The sequence below is a fragment of the Mirounga leonina genome, unplaced genomic scaffold, assembly GCF_011800145.1.
Source record: "Mirounga leonina isolate KUSES-001 unplaced genomic scaffold, KU_Mleo_1.0 Mir_82, whole genome shotgun sequence".
Taxonomy (NCBI): domain Eukaryota; kingdom Metazoa; phylum Chordata; class Mammalia; order Carnivora; family Phocidae; genus Mirounga; species Mirounga leonina.
Genome location: NW_023270825.1, coordinates 22,375,864 through 22,394,505, shown reverse-complemented (window position 1 = coordinate 22,394,505; position 18,642 = coordinate 22,375,864). Strand labels below are relative to the sequence as shown.

The 18,642-nt window shown below is 38.7% G+C and overlaps 1 protein-coding gene across 1 annotated transcript in view; it reads left to right on the top strand.

The window, feature by feature from the left end:
* The window catches only part of NRXN3 (neurexin 3), a 1,463,404-nt gene that overhangs the window by 1,285,760 nt on the left and 159,002 nt on the right, over positions 1 to 18,642 (top strand). Inside the window, exon 13 of the mRNA XM_034993352.1 lies at positions 159 to 330. Within this exon, the coding sequence (XP_034849243.1) occupies positions 159 to 330 (172 nt within the window). The remainder of the gene's footprint in view (positions 1 to 158; positions 331 to 18,642) is intronic.

The following is an 18,642-nucleotide window of genomic DNA, read 5'->3' as shown; positions in this document are numbered from 1 at the left end:
ATGAAAGCACATGGAGAAATGTAGGATACTGTTGTGACCTTCATGCTGCCAGCTCCCTCTGGGTACCTACAGATTTATTGCTAGTTGGAGGACCCACTATAAAGGGAGAACACCTTGTGGTTGGTGCTAACTATGCCGTTTGTGTTTCTTTATCATAGGAACAGGGGAAAATCGGAGTTGTCTTCAATATTGGTACAGTTGACATCTCTATCAAGGAGGAGAGAACTCCCGTCAATGATGGTAAATATCATGTGGTGCGCTTCACCAGGAACGGCGGCAATGCCACCCTCCAGGTGGACAACTGGCCAGTGAATGAACATTATCCCACAGGTACGTGTTGTACTCTCAGTGACCACAGACTCTCTTCGGCTCTCCCATTCTTACTCCTAAGTGGCAACTTTTTCATGACTGTCACCAAATCATAAAACACTGAATACTAAGCACATCATTCATGTTTTTTTTTTTTTTTTTTTTGTAGGACAAGATGAGTTATCATGTTAGGGCTTGGGTCAGCATAGGGAGCTTCTGGAGACTTACTAACTATGCACTGAACACTTTTTGTCAACCTGACCAGTACTGCCTGACTGGCTCATACTAAAGACAATGGCTGTAGGCTTTCCAGGGCATTGCAAATGATGACCAGTGGAGGGAAGGGGTGCCATCTCCATCATGAGCTATCGTCAATAATCACAGAATAATCCCTTTGTTATCTGGACTCTGTGGTGCCATTTAGGCAGGTGAGGTTGAAGGTACAGATGGTCAGAGATTTCACAAAGACTGTGAAAGGAAGTTTACTAAACTTAAAGTGATGAACATCAAGTCAAGGTAATGATGAGAGAGAAGCGAAGGGTGGGGTTTCATTCATTTGGTTGACTTTGCCTATTTTTTTCTTTCATTTATACTAAGCCTGCCTTTAAATTCAGAGATCGGTCCTAGGAGGCATTTTAATAACAAGCATGCTGGTGTGGGAGGGAGAGGGGTTAATCATCTGTTTAAATTTGATGGTCAAGGAGCATTTGCCAGCAAACTCCCAGAGCCAGATGGCCAAATCAAGGGCAATGGGAGGAAAGGTTGCCTTATTTTAAAGAGGTCATTCAAATCACCCTTTAGCTTTCCCTCTCATCTCTCACTTCTCTTAGCAAAAGAGCCCTGAACCCTGATCAAAAAAGTTCCAGGAATGGAAGGGAAAATACTTTGGCTAAGGGCCTTTGTTCCACAGTTGCATTATCACCTGGTGGATGCAAGAGACTAGCTCAGAATATTGAACTTTTCACTAATGTGGGCATGATGCTATGTTTCACCTTCTCTCTCTCTCCTACACTTCAAACTCCCCATAATTCTCTTACTGCTGTCCTCTCACTTCCTTAATAGTGAAGTGAGCACAGAGATAAGGAAGCCCAAAGCACATTTTCAGAAGTTTTTAAGAGCTGTTTAGCTAATAATCATCACATTTGGGAGAAATACATAAAGTAAATTTGCTTATTTGTGGCCCAAGAATTTTGAATGACTTGAAGGCTGTAATTTTCATGCCTAATTCATCATTAATTTTCTTTAAAAGCCAATCAGAAGTAATTGTGCTACTGCCCCCCTCCCCCGAAAAACCAGAGTCTTCCTGTGCCTGGTTTAAGGATTATGGGAGCATCTACAAAAAGCATACGTACAAGACTCCCAAGCTATTGATATGAAAAGCCCTGCCTACCCATTTATCTACCATCTCAGTCTCCATACAATATCCAGCTCAGCCTTTGCTGGGAGTCTATTGTCATACACTTAGTACTTCTCAGATTAAGGCACAAAAATGACTTTATGCATTTATCTTTGAGCCTTTGAAGAGAACCAGAGGTGTTAGCAGCTACTATGAATTCTTATCATCATCCAAATTTGCTAGACACTAATAGACCTGATTTTTAAATGTTTCGTGCTTAAACTCTGGGGGGTGGGTGGGCACGGGAATCCAAATAGCCTAAGATCTTAAAAGCTGTTCATCTGATTATCAGAAAACTCACTCTCTCTCTCCATGCATGTTATCACTGGCCCTGCTAATGCTGCTATAGGGTTTGTTGTGTTTCTATTAGGAATTTCAAAGATTTCTAAACTGATGTTAACCCCTTGCCCTGAGATGATATAGAACCCACGAGTTTGCTGAAGACTCTTTAATGGTCATTTAAAAGCCACAGTAAGAAAACCAGTGACTCTCGCTGTGTGCCTTTCTCTTTGTATCTTGAGATCCAGATTATGGGTTGCTTACTATGTTTTCAAAACAGAATAAACTTTTCTTGAATGGCATTGCTTACCACTGAAAATGCTTATTACTAGTAACTATTGGCAATGGTTACTTAGTTATAATAAGTATTATTATTACAGAGCAAGATGCAGTAGAGCAGTTATAAATATGGGCTTTGGAGTCACCTGACTGGAGTTGGTACCTTGGTGCCATCAGCTCTGAGTCTAAGACAGGCTGGATTAAAACCTTGAAAGGCCCTAAGAGCTAAATGATTTGGTGCCTCTCCCCATATGCAATTCAAAATACAACAGTATACCATAAAATGACTGTAAGAATTTCTAACACTCTTGATTTTTCTTTTTTGATGATCACTCTAATGCTTTAAAAATATATTCTTTCTCCCCAAATTCTCACCTTTTACTCTTTTTTCTTAGTTCTCTAAGTGTATATTCTTCCTATTTTGTGGGATCCAGTTTCCCCTCAGTAACTTGAGACAAGCTATTTAACCTCCCAACCTCTGTTTACTGGTCTATAAAAGGGGGTTGTGTTAATACTGACTTTCCAGGGCTAATGTGTAGATTGAATGAATGTATGTAAAATGTTAATTAAGTCAATAATCAATGTTAGCTATGAGAATGACCAAATATTTGGGTAGCATTGTTTTACTATGACGTCTTCACTCATACAGATGACTTCACTGTGACCACTAAACAGCCCACAAATTAGGTAGGGTGGACATTCTTATTCTCCATTTCAAATTTAAAAAGAGACGCAGGAAGATGCTGTGTTTTTCCTAAGGTCACATGTTTACTATGACAGAACTAAGACCATATTCTCCTGTTCTCAGCTGAGCACAACTTCCACTCTTGTTCCCACAGAAATTGGGGGATATTTTGAAAAGTGCATGGATAGAAATGAGCATCTCTCTTCTTGTGTAATCTTAAACTTACTCCTTTTTTTTTAAAGTATCTATTACATAGGTCAGTACCCATAACCACACAAAGGTGGTTATTGTGAGATGTGGAGTCGAAAATCCTTTTAAAAAGAAAAGTTTGGTTTTTTTTAGCTGTGCTAAAAGGCTCATTTCTATTGAGTCCAAGCTGTCCTTCTAACAACTACAGTAATGTGCTTCCATGAGGCAATTGAAAGAATACTGAGTATTTGAAGTAGTCATCATCATACTTCGTTGCCTAGATTGGAAAGTGGTAATGGAAAGTCCAACATTCTAGCTTTATTTTTATTTTTTCTTATTTTTTTTAAAGGGTAAATGTTTATTTGGAACAATCTAGTTTTTTAAATTAATTTATTTTTGAAAGAGAGCATAAGTAAGCAAGAGTGGAGGGGTCGGGGGAGGCTAGAAGGAGGGGCAGAAGGAGAGGGAGAGAGAAAGAATCTTACACAGGTTCCATGCCCAGCGCAGAGCCTGATGTGGGGCTCCTCAATCTCATGACCCTGAGATCATGACCTGAGCCAAAATCAAGAGTTGGACTCTTCACTGACTGAGCCACCCAGGTGCCCCCAATCTAGTTTTATATTCCAGTCTTCCAAGACTTCTTAGGAATGGTCACCTTTTGACCTTTGGATACCTTATTTTCTCTCCCTCCTGCTTCCCTGTGCTACTGAAAGGATCCACTTAACTAAATTTAAAGCACCATTAGAGCAATCTGGCAATGTTTAATTTATATTAAACCATAAGATTAAAATACACCCTGTATCTGGGCATCAGAGAACAAAGACATCTGGTCAGGCAAGCTTGACACAATTTCCACAAAAGGGATGTATTCTTTTTCCAGGCTATCCTCTTTTATTGATAGTGATAAGTATAGCAACTATGAAAAGGAGTTTGGTTGTGCTACTTGTCTATTGCTAATGTTTAAACAGTAAAGAAATATGGAGTAGCTTCTACAGAATATTTACATAAGTTATCTCATTTTGAGGGCATGCTGTCAGGGAATTGTTCCTGCTCAACAGGTGTCTGTGTATCAGGATGAATGGGTCAACTCCAGAATCTTCTCATGGACATTCATAGGATTTTATGTGGCTTTACTAAAAATCCCACTGTGAAATATTTAGAAACCAGCTGGGCACAGGGCATGTAGCATTGGCTCTTTGTAAATCAGGAAGGATCCAAACGAAAGTAGTTCTGTGGCTATTGGGATCTTATATCACTTAATTCTGGGTATAGAACTCAAAAGCAACTTCTTTCTTTGAACCTGAAAATAGAAAGGCTAAGGAGCAGGAGAGGGAAGTAAAAGAAGAATCAGCCCAGAGCTGGCATCTGGGCACTAACAAATGTTCCTTATAAAGTCTCTGATTACTGTCTTGACATAATGCAGTGGTGGCGACAAGCGAGGGGAGGTGAAAGGTGACTTCAGCATGAGGAATTAATTTTAGTCCCAGCTCTCAGTCCCCTGGGAGGCTGAGCTGACTGGGAGTGTTCAAGATCCTCTCTGCCATGGCTGGGTGGCTGGCTATGTCACCAGCCCTACTAGAACCCCGAGCGTGGTGCCATAGAGGCTTTTCAGGCCAGAGACGGGCTTCCTGGAAAAGGAAGGCTGACAAGAAGCTCTGGTGTGTAGGACTTTACATCTTCCCACTGCAGATGGTGCTGAGGAGAGCAGAGTCTCAATTGTTTTTCTTTTTTTCTTGATATTGCATGCCAACTCATTTGAAGGGCTCTTGCTTGGATTCCCCTTTTCTGGTCAATAAAATGCTCCTGATGACCTGAGCTTGAATGCTGTCTGACCACCCAGCTCAGAACACGAAAGGGTTGGAGAAGTGGCTCTCTTTCTAGGCCAGTAGATTAGAAAACTTATTAGCTGTATTTGAATGTGTCCAATTCCACATAATCTTGTCTTTATAGGTCCTGAGAGCAAAAAACATCGCTATAATGCTTAGTGATGTTCAAAATGCAATAGGAGAGATTTATTTGTCCACATCTCATCTTAGATTATTGAGATTTTGAAGGGTTAAAAACAAGTCTTTGTACTCGACATGATGCTGAAATTTCTCAGGTCTTGGGTTTTCACTGATTCCTACCCAGGAGGTTTTCGTTCCTTTTTCCTTCTGTCTTTGCCTGCAAACATTTGAGGCCTGGCCAGATTTGAAGGACACATTAAAACAAGCCCCGTCTACTTGCTCGTTCATCCGTTCAGGACTAGTGTTACTTTCAGTTCAACTGGAGGGAGGTAAAAAAGAAAAAAGCACATATAGTAAAGTCCTGCAAGGAGAATAATAAATATAAATGCAGTCAAGAGGAAAAGCTGTATTTGAACCTGTTTTCAAGACAGTAGAGCTATAACAAGAGAAAGGCTGACTTAATGAATGTGTTTGAACGTTGCTAAGTCCATTTTAAAACCATCTTATAAATAAGTTCTTCAAACATTTGGTCACAGAATATATCAATTAATCAATCAAACCAGGACATCCTGAGGACTTTGCTAAATAGTCCAGCTTGTCAGGAATGAATTAGGATTCACAAGTAAGTGAGTTTCTGCTTCCAAGGGACTTTCAACTTGCTGGGGTTGGTCTTTGGCAAAAAGATGTTTACAAAAAATCTTTTCAGTGGATATATATGTATATATATATATGTGTGTGTGTGTGTATATATATATAATTATTATTTATGAAGCAGTGATCTTGAACTTGGCTACAAACGAGATTCTCCTGGGAACTTTAAATAAACTGCCAGTTCTCAGGCCCCAGGCACAGGTAATCTAATTGGTCTGGGGTGTGGTCCATGGATCAGCAGCATCAGCATCACCTGGGAGCTTGTTAAAAATGGGGCATCTTGGGCCTCACCCCAGACCTACTGAATCAGAATCTGCATTTTAACAAGATACTCAGGCGATTCATGTGTAGTGTCAGATTTGAGAAGCATTGGTCCAGGCATCAGTAGTTTTAAAAAGCTCCCATGGTGATTCTCTATGCAGCTAGGTTTGAGAAGTGCTGATATTTAGAAAGCTAAAATTGTGTTTCTCCTTTCAGACTGACTAGCAGCGCTGTCCAACATGGTAGCCACTAGCCATCTGTAGCTATACTTGTGATGTGGCTGATAGGACTGAGGTCCTGAAAATTTATTTTTTTTTAAAGATTTTATTTATTTACTTGATAGAGAGAGAGAGAGAGAGAGGGAGAGAGCACAAGTGCGGGGGAGCAGAGGGAGAGAAAGAAGCAGACTCCCCGCTGATCAGGGAGCCCAACACGGGGCTCAATCCCAGGACCCCGGGATCATGACCTGAGCCAAAGACAGACACTCAACTGACTGAGCCACCCAGGCAATCCTGAAAATTTATTTTATTGTGCAATTATTATGTCCTAGGCACAGAAGATTTAAATACATTTTTTTTTTCATGCAGTCTTCAGGCCAGCACTATGAGGGTGGTAGTTGGTGGTCAGTATTGGACAGCACAGGACTAGAACATACTGTGTCTTTCTTCCTTTTATTTGTTTTATATAATATAAATCTCTATTTACATCGTTAATAAATTAATGAGCATTTACCTCCATATACCTTCTGAACTTATCTAATGTATGTTGTCATTATAACAACATGGGGATAATCACCCCACTTGATGCATAGGATTGCTATCCCAGAGAGGTAGCAATGGCAGATGCCACCATCCTAACCAAAATCATCCTGATGGTGATGGCTACCCTTTCTGAGCATTTACTACATACTTCCCACTTCATGTACAACATTTTATCTACCCTTGGTACAAACGCTTGAGGTTGATGTTAGCTTTATTCCCATTTTACAGATTAGGAGCCATTCAGAGATCTTAGGTACTTGCCTGGCTCACAGAATTTTTCTTTCAAGTTAAATCTCTAGTTTCTGCCAAGTTACAAGTTAGCACTTCCCTGTGCATTTATGACATTGGCCTTCCTCTACATCTTTGGTTCGACCTATGGGACTTTGGCAGCTTCTTTCTTTTCACAATTCTCTTTTATCTTCTAGCACTGTATCTACGTGGATGGGAAGGGCTTTATTAGATGAAAGTCTCTTTTACCATTTAATGGTGTTGGGGGATGGGAGAGTGTTGCATAGTATTTTTTTCTTTAATTTTTATCAGGCAACCCTTCTTTCTCTTCTGTGAATTCCCAGCCACAAGATAAATAGCTTTGTATCTTACAAGTTAAATACAATTACTGCTATCAGTCCTGGAGCCTTTCTGTCCCTATAAATGTCTCTTAGAGGGTGATAAGCATTTCAGACAAACTGTGGTCTTCTAGCTAATGCTTAAATTAAACCTAACCACCTAGAAGACAAAAAGACAAGAATACATACACACAAGTTTATATGCACATATGTGTTTATACACACACACGCACACACACACACATACCCTATGGAAGAGAGAAGAACGTTTGGGATAGAGGGAAAAGGGACTCATAAACACATGGCACATGGACACAAGACACATGTCCCTGAGACATTAAGCTAACGCATGACTCAAGGTTATTTATAATATAATTAAATAACACACAAAGGAGTTTGTTATCATTATGAAGATTTACATCAGATAATATGACAGCAATTATAGTAACTAAAGACATTATTTATCTAGAATTCATTTGTGAATAGGACAGTACTTTTGATAAGAGAGTTGGTCATCAAAAGAATAATGTTTCTGGAAACTTCTATAGGACTTTATGAGATACACATCTTAGAGTTGGGTCCTAGTTTATGCTTTTCTCATTGTTAACAGACTCCCTTGGGATTTAGAGGGGAAGGTAGAATTTAACAAAAGGCACATGATGATTATTTATTTAACCATATGTTAAAAAGTATACGTATTATAGTCTAGGGACTCAGTGAAATAAGTAATGAGAAAATCGAGGGTCACTCCTAGGCACTATTTAACTAGAAATGTAAGGAAAAGGATCTCTTAATTTCTATGAATAATGAGTATATGTATATATTAAACCAAATCTAACACTTTCAAGATGAGATATACAGTGTGGTCACCTTTCATGTGGTTTTTAAATTATACTCATTTGAAATTAATGTGACAGAAAAATACTAATGACATCTCACTCTATGCAAGGCATCTAATTAACACAAATTCTTTCAAATTAAAACACTCATCAAACATTGCATAATTTCAAAGCTAGCTAAGTGAATTGCATTTTATTTTTCCTGTTGTCACAGAGAAGCTCCAGTTTAGACAGTAAATAGAAATTCTGGCCTGTAAAATTTATCTTAACTATTAAAATTCAGAATTATTATCCTAATCATAAAATGCAATTACCCTGTACTGTTTTCATTCTGCCCCAGAGTTAGATGGACATCAGATGTCCTCAGAACCTGTCCAGGAGTATAGCTGTGTTTATAGGAAAAGTTTCCAAGTTCAATCTCTTCAGTTTAAGTTTTGTACAAGGTTGCAGGGTCCCTGTAGTTATTTAAAGTCTAAAAAGAACATTTAGCTTCTTACAGAAAGGTGGTGCATAAATATCCAATAATAATAATAATATATATTCACATACAGTATGTCATTTATAATTCTATAAAGCACAGAGGGTAATGAAAGGCGCTCTAAACTGTAAATCACTCAATCGATTGTAACCATATTGCAGCTCATCTCAAAGAGATAAAGACCTTCCACTCCTCTGAAATCCCTGTCAATACCCTGGCAGGCTAAAGAAGGGGGAAAGGAGGGTCAGAGGAGAAAAGAGACAATGAGTCAAGGACAAAGAGACACTTCTAATTTTCAGTTCATGGAGTTAATGTGGACTGGATTTGATTCCCACTGATAATTTAGTTTGTTTTATGAGATACATTGTTTTTCGCGTGGTACTTTTATAGACTTATGGTAAGGCTCGGTGTTGGCCTAGTTTGAAGGTTTTGCCATATGCCGGCGATTGATACACCGTGCTGCATAAGAACACTTGGGGATTTAGATGTGTAAGTGGAAAATGACCATTCAAGCCCAAAGCTAAAGGTTATATCAAAGCATATGATGGAAATGAGTTGATAATGGGCCAGAAAAAAATTTATATTGCACTTTCAAATAGCAGAAGCACTTCAGAAATCTCTTTACTAACTGATGTTGCCTTTTATTAAGAAGAGATATTGCTAATCCCCCATCCTCAACAATGGGGTGAGTTTGAGTAATCTCATTAGGCATTCATTCATTCAGCCATTCCACAAATGCTAATTTAAAATCCACTTTGCCTATGAATCCATGCTAAATGATGGGTCCATGATGGGAAATAAAACAAAACCCCTGCCCTTAAGGATCCTCTAGTCTAATGAAAGAGAAGTGCATGTACACAAGCGAGATAGTTTTAATACTTAAATTTTATTGTGCAGATATTAAGCGCCAGGCAGTGCACTAAGTTCTTACATTAAATCTTTAAAATAGCCCTGAGAGGTAGACACTATTCTTACCCTCATCTTATACATGGAAACAGGGATGCTTATGAGATTAGCTCTCCCAGCATCATAAACTAGTACAGGAATACCTGGAACTCGAGCCTGTATCTCTTGGAAGGCAAATTTAGTGTTTCTGTGCAGTACCCCGTATTGTACCTGCGGTTCCAGATAGTGTAAGAAGGTGCTGTCATTCAGATAAAATCTGGGTTCAGTGGCCCACGTAAGTGTCTGATGGAGCCTGAAAGCCAGACGGGAATGGCCTGGGGTGGATTTGGGCTGTGACCTTCGGTTCTCTGGGACAGTACTAACAAACTCTGCTCCCCTATCTAGACATACAGAAGCATAACCTGTGACATGATAACCTTCACCTTTCACACCGAAGGAACTAATGTGCAGGCATTATTCATACCTTCTTTCAGTTCATGTCATCTGCCCCATGGTTACAGGGGAGAAGTAGTCATCTCTTTATTTTACAGAATAAACCAGGGGCACCTGGGTGGCTCAGCCGGTTAAGCATCTGCCTTCGGCTCAGGTCATGATCCCAGGGGTCCTAGGATCGAGCCCCACATCAGGCTCCCTGCTCAGTGGGGAGCCTGTTTCTCCCTCTGCCTCTGCCTGCAACTCTGCCTACTTGTAAGCTCTCCCTTTTTCTCTGTCAAATAAATAAATAAAATCTTTTTCTTTTTTCTTTTTTTTTTAAAGAAGAAAAAGAAACCAAGGCTCAGGGGGTTGGGGCACATCGGTTGTAGTCACAGGGCCATAAAGTGTCAACACTGGGATTCTCCCTAGATTTGTTTGTTCCTACACCCGTCTCTCTTTCGGCCACCCCACTTTTCCATCTGCTTCCCAGGATACTCCTGTTCATATTATATAAAGAGCTCAGAATTATTTGGTTGACAGAGGTAAATTCACATGCAAATTTACTATTGTTTCCCACATCCCAGTGCATGCAGTATACTCTGTAATCACATTATTAAACATTTACTAGAAATGTGTTTCTGCCCGATGCACAATTGCCAGTCTCAATGTTTAATTAAACTAAATTTGTTTTCATTTTAATCACATTATTGAAATGTGGTTTTCCTCAGAGTTCAATGGTGAAATCTTTATTCCAAATGCCTACAAGTGTTTGAGAGCTGTATATCCTGGACAAGGAATGAGGGTATTACAACATATCCTTGAATAAAGGATTTTAGGGGAATAATGTTAGTTAGTAAGATGCAACACTGACACAGTACTTATTTTGTATCAGGCTCATGGATCATCACATTGGATCCTCACAGCGTCCTAGAACGTGATTCTATTATTATTCCCATTTTGGAGATGAGGCAACTGAATCTCAGAGTAATATACAAGAGTAAGAGTAAGAATAAGTAACATACTCTCCAGTGTCCTACAACTAGCAAGTGATATCTTCACTTAAAATTTTTTTATTTAAGTAATCTCTATACCCAATGTGGCGCTCCTAGTCACAATCCCAAGATCAAGAGTCACATGCCCTTCCAACTGAGCCAGCCAGGCATACCCTCTCCCCTTAAAATCTTCATTTAAAGAAACTTCTTCTCTAAAAGACCAAATAATAAAAATTATAGGCTCTGCAACTTATGAGGTCTTTGTTGAAATTATTTAACTCTGCTGTTGTGCAAAAACAGCCATAAACAATACATAAATGAATGGGCGCTGCTGTGTTCTAATAAAACAATTTACAAAAAGAAACTACGATAAGCCATATTTACCCATCGGTTGTTGTTAGGGGGCCTTCGGTCTAGATCATGTGTCTTTTGAAGCCTACAGCTCTGTTTTTACTGATCCATTAGCTTTATTTTTTGGATTGTCTTATCTCTGTTAAGAATAAAGGGAGCAAGATAATCTCTACACGGATGAGTTAAATCTGAGAGACACAGAGAACAGTATTGTTAGGTAGAGTAGCATAGACCCACTGGTGAGGTTAATTCAGAATAAAGAAATACACAGGTGGGACAGGCAATCCATGTACCTGTACTTAAACAAAAATCCAACCATACACTGCTTTCCTATCTGAACACCAAAGACATAGATTCAGTTCTACCTTCATTTATGTTATGCCACACATTGCTTAGAGCAGGATTTGAAAATAACAAACTGAAAGCCTTAATATTTCTCTAGTTCTGTTACTTCTACTTGTAACTGTAAATGGTGGTGATCCAAATACATGCTTTCTCGCTCACTCTTAGGGAAGTTGCAAACTTTTCTTTTGAATTTATGGGTTTTGTATTAGCCACTGGCTCAGCTGCCCTAGCATATTCTCTGTAGCCCCTCTGCATAAAGGTGCCAACTGACTTCTTTATTTTTTTTTTGATGGGCGTATATTTATTTATTTATTTATTATTATGTTATGTTAATCACCATACATTACATCATTAGTTTTTGATGTAGTGTTCCATGATTCATTGTTTGCGTATAACACCCAGTGCTCCATTCAGTACGTGTCCTCTTTAATACCCATCACCAGGCTAACCCATCCCCCCACCCCCCTCCCCTCTAGAACCTCAGAGTCCATAGTCTCTCATGGTTCATTTCCCCCTCCTATTTCCCCCCCTTCATTTTTCCCTTCCTGCTATCTTCTTCTTCTTCTTCTTCTTTTTTTTTTTAACATATAATGTATTATTTGTTTCAGAGGTACAGGTCTGTGATTCAACAGTCTTATACAATTCACAGTGCTCACCATAGCACATATCCTCCCCAGTACCTATCACCCAGCCAACCATCCCTCCCACCCCCGACCACTCCAGCAACCCTCAGTTTGTTTCCTGAGATTAAGAATTCCTCATATCAGTGAGATCATATGATACATGTCTTTCTCTGATTGACTTATCTCGTTCAGCATAATACCCTCTAGTTCCATCCACATCGTTGCAAATGGCAAGATTTCATTCCTTTTGATGATGGCATAATATTCCATTGTATATATATACCACATCTTCTTTATCCATTCATCTGTCGATGGACATCTTGGCTCTTTCCATAGTTTGGCTATTGTGGACATTGCTGCTATAAACATCGGGGTGCATGTACCCCTTCGGATCCTTACATTTGTATCTTTGGGATAAATACCCAGTAGTGCAATTGCTGGGTCGTAGGGTAGCTCTATTTTCAACTTTCTGAGGAACCTCCACACTGTTTTCCAGAGTGGCTGTACCAGCTTGCATTCCCGCCAACTGACTTCTTAACATTTACCTTTTCTTCTGCCTGCTCACTGATATATCTTATCCATTTTCTGAGTCCCAGAGAAACTTCTCTTCATTTTCTTGGCATTGGTTGCCCCTAACCAGCTGTTAGGAGCTTCCTACTTGTGCTTCCACTCTGTTTCTGGCCATTGATCTGCTATTCGAGGGCCGACTCTTCTTAGATGTGGCCCAGCCTACTTCTTGCTGTTGAGTTTTAGAGATTTTAGAATCTGTTCCTATTTATTAAAGGAAAAGTACCAGGTTATGAGTTTTTATAGGTGTATATATATGCACAAGCATGCAGAAGTTTAAAATAAGTTTTTAGGGATGCCTGGGTGGCTCTGTTGGTTAAGCATCTGCCTTCGGCTCAGGTCATGATCCCAGGGTCCTGGGATCGAGTCCCACATCAGGCTCCTTGCTCAGCAGGGAGCCTGCTTCTCCCTCTCCCTCTCCCTGCTACTCCACCTGCTTGTGCTGTCTCTCTGACAAATAAATAAAATCTTTTTTAAAAATTTAAAAAAATAAAGTTTTTAAATAAAAATCAAACTAAGGAAGACCAGATTTTATTTATAAAAAATAGCAGCCCCTCCACATTTTACTGAGCTCAGTATTGAATGTGATAAAGCTTTCAGTCTAAGGTCAAATTTTCCACCACCAGAGTAGAAAGTATATACCACCAGACTTGGTGATGCCTTTCTAGAGCCTAAGCAAAGTGGTCACAGTGGCAGAGCTATTAATTACTCCCCCACCTCTTTTTTTTTTTTTTTTTGAGTCAAAGTGGCAATATAACGGTTGTTCAATAAATGTTAAACTGCACAACTGTACTGAAATTATTGCAAGCTTTTGACTTCATTGTCTGCACATACATAACATAGTATATACCAAGGTCAAGAGTATCCTTTACAAACATTAAATATACTTAAGTTCATTTTAAAAGTAATCAGAAAATAACAAGTTTTTATAATGAATAGCTATTGAGATTTTTACTGGGAAAATTTTGTTTGTTGAAACAATTAAGTCTTATTTTATTAAATTATTTTTACATTCCTGAGCCAGAAGAGAGAATTTCCCAATATACTTAGTCAAAATGGTAGAAGAGAAAAAAGAACATTCAGGCATCCGTGAAAGTTAAAAAAAATAAATATAAATCTGACATAGATATGGATGTAAAGTAAAAATAAATCTAAAATCTTCTCAGACAGCCAAGGTTTAGAAATACTTAGTAGTTCATTTTCAAACCTATATAAAACTGTTGTGAGATGTTGACTGTTTCAAATAAAATAAGAATTTATATAAGTGAAGTACAAACTTAAATAGAACTAAAATGCTTTTAGACTTTCAAAATGAATAGCTGGAATTTTACTGAATTTTTTGTTTGATGAGTGTGGAGCTGGACCTCCAGAGGGGGGTGGGGGGGAAGGAAGGTAATACATGGAAAAGAAGATATTGCTCCCAGTGGGCAACTGAGATCTCCTAGAGGAGATAAACCAAGTGAAATCTAATAGGTTTGCTTCATTTTGTGACTTTCTTCTACTAAGACCTCAGAGAATTTTGAGTTCCAAGGAGGTTCATAAAGGGAATTTTGAAATATTCTTAATAGATCTGTTCTGGAAATAAGGCAACTGAACTGAGCCAGGTGCTATGTCCACCCGTTGACTCGGAGTCCTGACCAACCCTAATCCCAGACCTTTATGACAATTCTCTAGCCTTATCCCCATCCTCAGTAGTTGTACACATTTCATCCTCAACACTTGTTCCAAACCAACCTTCCAGTGATTTGGTTGAAATGCAGTAGTAGTTGTAGATGTCACCAAGAAACACTTAGGCCAAAACATTAATGAACTTTTTAGCCAGTAAATCCAGCTCATTCTGTGGCTGCATAATTATATAGCTGCATCATTCTGTCAGGTTACAGTTGCTTTAATTTTTCCTGGCCAATTAGAATAATCAATATAAGCGTACCTTGATCCTCTTGCTTGTGGCTTTGATCCTTTGATTTGTACCACTCCCCCCTACACACACACACCCCAACTGCTTAGAACAAGCAAACTGCTGACTAGAAAGCTCAAGAATTTGAGCAGTAATTATGTATGTTCAAACCTCAGTGCCTTTTAAATGTGTAATAACCGCTAAAATCCCAATTGTCACAGCCAACCTCTAGGGACAGAAGCAACCCTAGTATCTGCATTCCTTTGTGAACAGAAACCATTCAGATTTGTGTGTAAAAGTATTAAGTATCCATCTCTACAAATCCCTGTGCTAGGAATTGAATAATAAATAGGATTTGGACCATTATTCAATCAGAGCATATTTATATCAAACAGGAAAAGTAAGGAGGAAATCTATTTCGTTAGTACTCACTGTGTCTAGGTTCTCCTTTCTGAGTCACACTCAAAAGTAAATCTTTGAAAGAAAGAAAAAAATAAGGTACATCTTCGGACAGCATCCTTTGAATTTGGTTAGATGGGAAATTGCAGTCCCTGTTCAGAAGTCTAAACACTTGTAAGGACTTCAGTGGGATTTAAATAAGCCACCATCCCTGATAATCAGGAGTGAAAACATAAAACCAAGAAAAGTACATGTTCTTCTCTCACCTGCCTCATCTCCTGTCCTAATTGTGCCTTATACTTATTAATGTTCTAAGTGCTTTTTGACAAGACAGCAATGAGGCATCAGTAGACATTGCATGAACTTGAGTAGGCAAATCAAGTCACTCGAAGACCTTCTTCTAATCTCTTGGATCATTATTGCAGAGATAAAAGTAGGGTTTCTGAAAGAGTAAAATTCAAAGGAACTTAGCAATTAGAATGGTGATAATACTAGATCATCTGGTACATTTCCCTGGTTGGTTCAGAAATTTCTACAGAAAACGGATTACTCTAATTTGACTAGTATAATTTGAAATGTTACAGCTGATACAGTTTGCCTTTCTTCTATCAAGAAAATAGACCTGTCTGATTCTCCTCTCTGGCTGGAAAAGTTTTTTTGTTCAACTCCATTATCATTAGGGATGTCATTTGAAATTATTCTCAGTCATTTCTTTAAATCCATGATATTTATTTCTTACAGATATCTAGGAGCTATTTCTTGTGGAAAGGCACAAGCTTCTATGGAGACTATATGAAGGCATTATTTCCTTTGAGATATTTATAAATTCTATATGTACAGGATACACATACACACACACACACATATCAATGGGTAAATACTAAAAACATTGCATTTGTCCCAGAACAAATAAATATATTTAAACATAAAATAGCCTAAAGATCTTTAGACATAGTTATCAGATAGCTGAGATTTAGTATCATGCTATTTAATATTTTATATTAAATAAAAGAAGGGAGAGTCATTAATATTTTATTAACATATCTCAAATTTGTAGGTTTTCAGATGTTATAAGAACTTTGGTAATCATTTAAACTTTCAAAGGTAATAACTTGATGATTTATTGGAGTTGGAACACCTGCCTCTGCTTGAAGTAGCAGCAGTCATCAATTTCATGACCATTCTTGACCACGTAAAATGTGTCGATATTTCATGTCACTATGTGTTGGAAAGTGGATTGTGGAAGTAGAATGGTGTAAAAATATGTTTTTTAATCTTCTAAGGTAATTATATTTTTATATCAAAACAACAACAACAAAAAACATGCCCACAAGAACTGATACTCAATTGCAGGATAGAGGAGTCTAGGTTTTAGGTAAGTATTTTAAATATGTGGATAATTTTATGTAATTGTTGACTTCTTTCTTAAAAGTGTAAAAAAAAAAAAAACCTATTTTTTTAAATTGCTATTCTGGTGATCACATTTACAATATGAACTAATATTTGAGTCATGACTTAAAACGTGACCTATTTCTAATTATTGACAAATACGTGTCATTCGAGTTGTCACTCAAAACATTTAGATGTTAGTTGTCCTTATTCTTTGTTTAACCCCTTGGATTTTGATCATTTTTGATGCTTTTCTCTACAGTCCAACTGCCATTCACCTGTTAATGTAATACAATTCTGATACCAGCTATTAAGTCCCAGAAAAATGATTTCTAAACTCTCCTCAGTGAGTTTCTAAAGGCTATTTCTTGCTGATCCATAAGCTTTAAAAGGAGTTGAAGAGGCAGCACGTGCTTTTTAAAACACAAAGTTGCAAGGTGGGAATGTTTTTTTATCTGGTTTTGGTCTTCAATTCAGTGTTTTGCTTTGTTTTTATTGTTTTGTATTAGTAGGGAGTCTAGTGGAGCATATCTTTCTATTCTAAGCTTAAGTAAGCCTATTCGTTCATAATCAGTGATTATTCATATCCTACAGGAACATCAATGGTTTGGTTTGGTTAGAAGGTTGGAGTAAGGGATGAGAGTAAAGGTAGTATTAGCTCAGAAAAAAAAAAAAAAAGGCAGTCCTTCTGGATTCCCCATGGAATCCTTTAAGGAGTAAAAAATATCTATTGGTGGGTAGGTGTTAGAGTCCCAGAACATCTTCCCATTAAGTCCAACCCACTTTTCTTACAAGCCTCTGTCCACCACTCTTTTGAATAGTGATGGCAGGAAGTCACACAAGTAGCTGAGTGGCCCCTTATTAGCTCTACTCCTTATTACCTCTGGAGTCAACCCCACCACTCTCCCACCCTTAACCTAGTCCAAGTCCAGAAATGGAGACCAGAGAAGTATCAGTCCCTCTCTGTTTTTCCTGCCCTGTCCCAGCTCCCTCAACCCTGATCTGTCCCCCTCCTCTGAGGAGATGCCTTATTGCATCCCTTTCCTTGAATTTGATCATTCTCTCTTAAGAATGAAGAGGACCAAGGATAGGTAACAGGGGCCCATGCCTCCCTGTCTTCATTCCAGGACCCTGAAGATTTTCATCACCACAAGCTCCTCTGACTCCATAGGTAGCAGCTGAGCGCCTCCCCCACTTCCTGTTGGTTCTTGATGGAAACCCTCACACAGGAGACCGCTTCATTTACCGAATCTCTGCTTCCCAGTCCTTCCTGGATTTCCCAACTCCCTGGCTGTATCATTGAATATATGCTGCATAACAAAATCACTCCAAACCTTTGTTATTTATTGGCTCATGTTTTTGTGGGTCACATAGGTGTTTTATCTGTTCCAGGCTGGCTTGGATGGAGCTGAGATGGTCTTGATGGCCTCACTTACAGGTCTGCGGCCTCAGCTGAGCTGGCTAAGTGGCTTAGATGGCTGGGGTCTCTCTTCTTGGGATCTCTCATCTTCCAGGAGCCGAGACTGGTTTTGGCTTTCTTGGTAATGGCAATCTCAGGTCTCAGCAGCATGAGAGGGCGAGCACTGTTCAGACCTCCACTTACATCCCATTTGCTAATATGCCTGGTGCCAAACAAAGCAAGTCTCAGAGCCAACCCCGAATCAAGGGGTGGAAAAGTAGACTCAACCTCTGACGGGAGGAGTGACGAAGTCTCGTTGCAAAGGGGCATGGGTATCAGGATAGGATTAGGTAGCTGTTTTGCAGAGGGCTTTGGCAGAAAGCTTGGGAAATGTTGTGGCAGCTATAATTATATTTCCCTCTTAAACTTTCTCCCTCTCAACCCTAAATTCAGGACTCAGTGTGAAGTTGTAAACTAATGGCTTTCACTGAGGAATTGCCCTCCCCTCTCTTTTCTTTAAGATATGACATTTTGGAATTAATCTTGGCTCTAACTGCCATATCACATGGCCTTCTTTTTTTTTTTTTCTTCTCACCATGTCATATCACTTTGCTTAAATTGAGTTAATTGCCTTTTTAAAAATTAAATGTCCATTTTTAAAGAATTTTAATCTTGTTTTTATATTCCCTTTGGATACTTTCAAATACTTTATCTGCCTTTG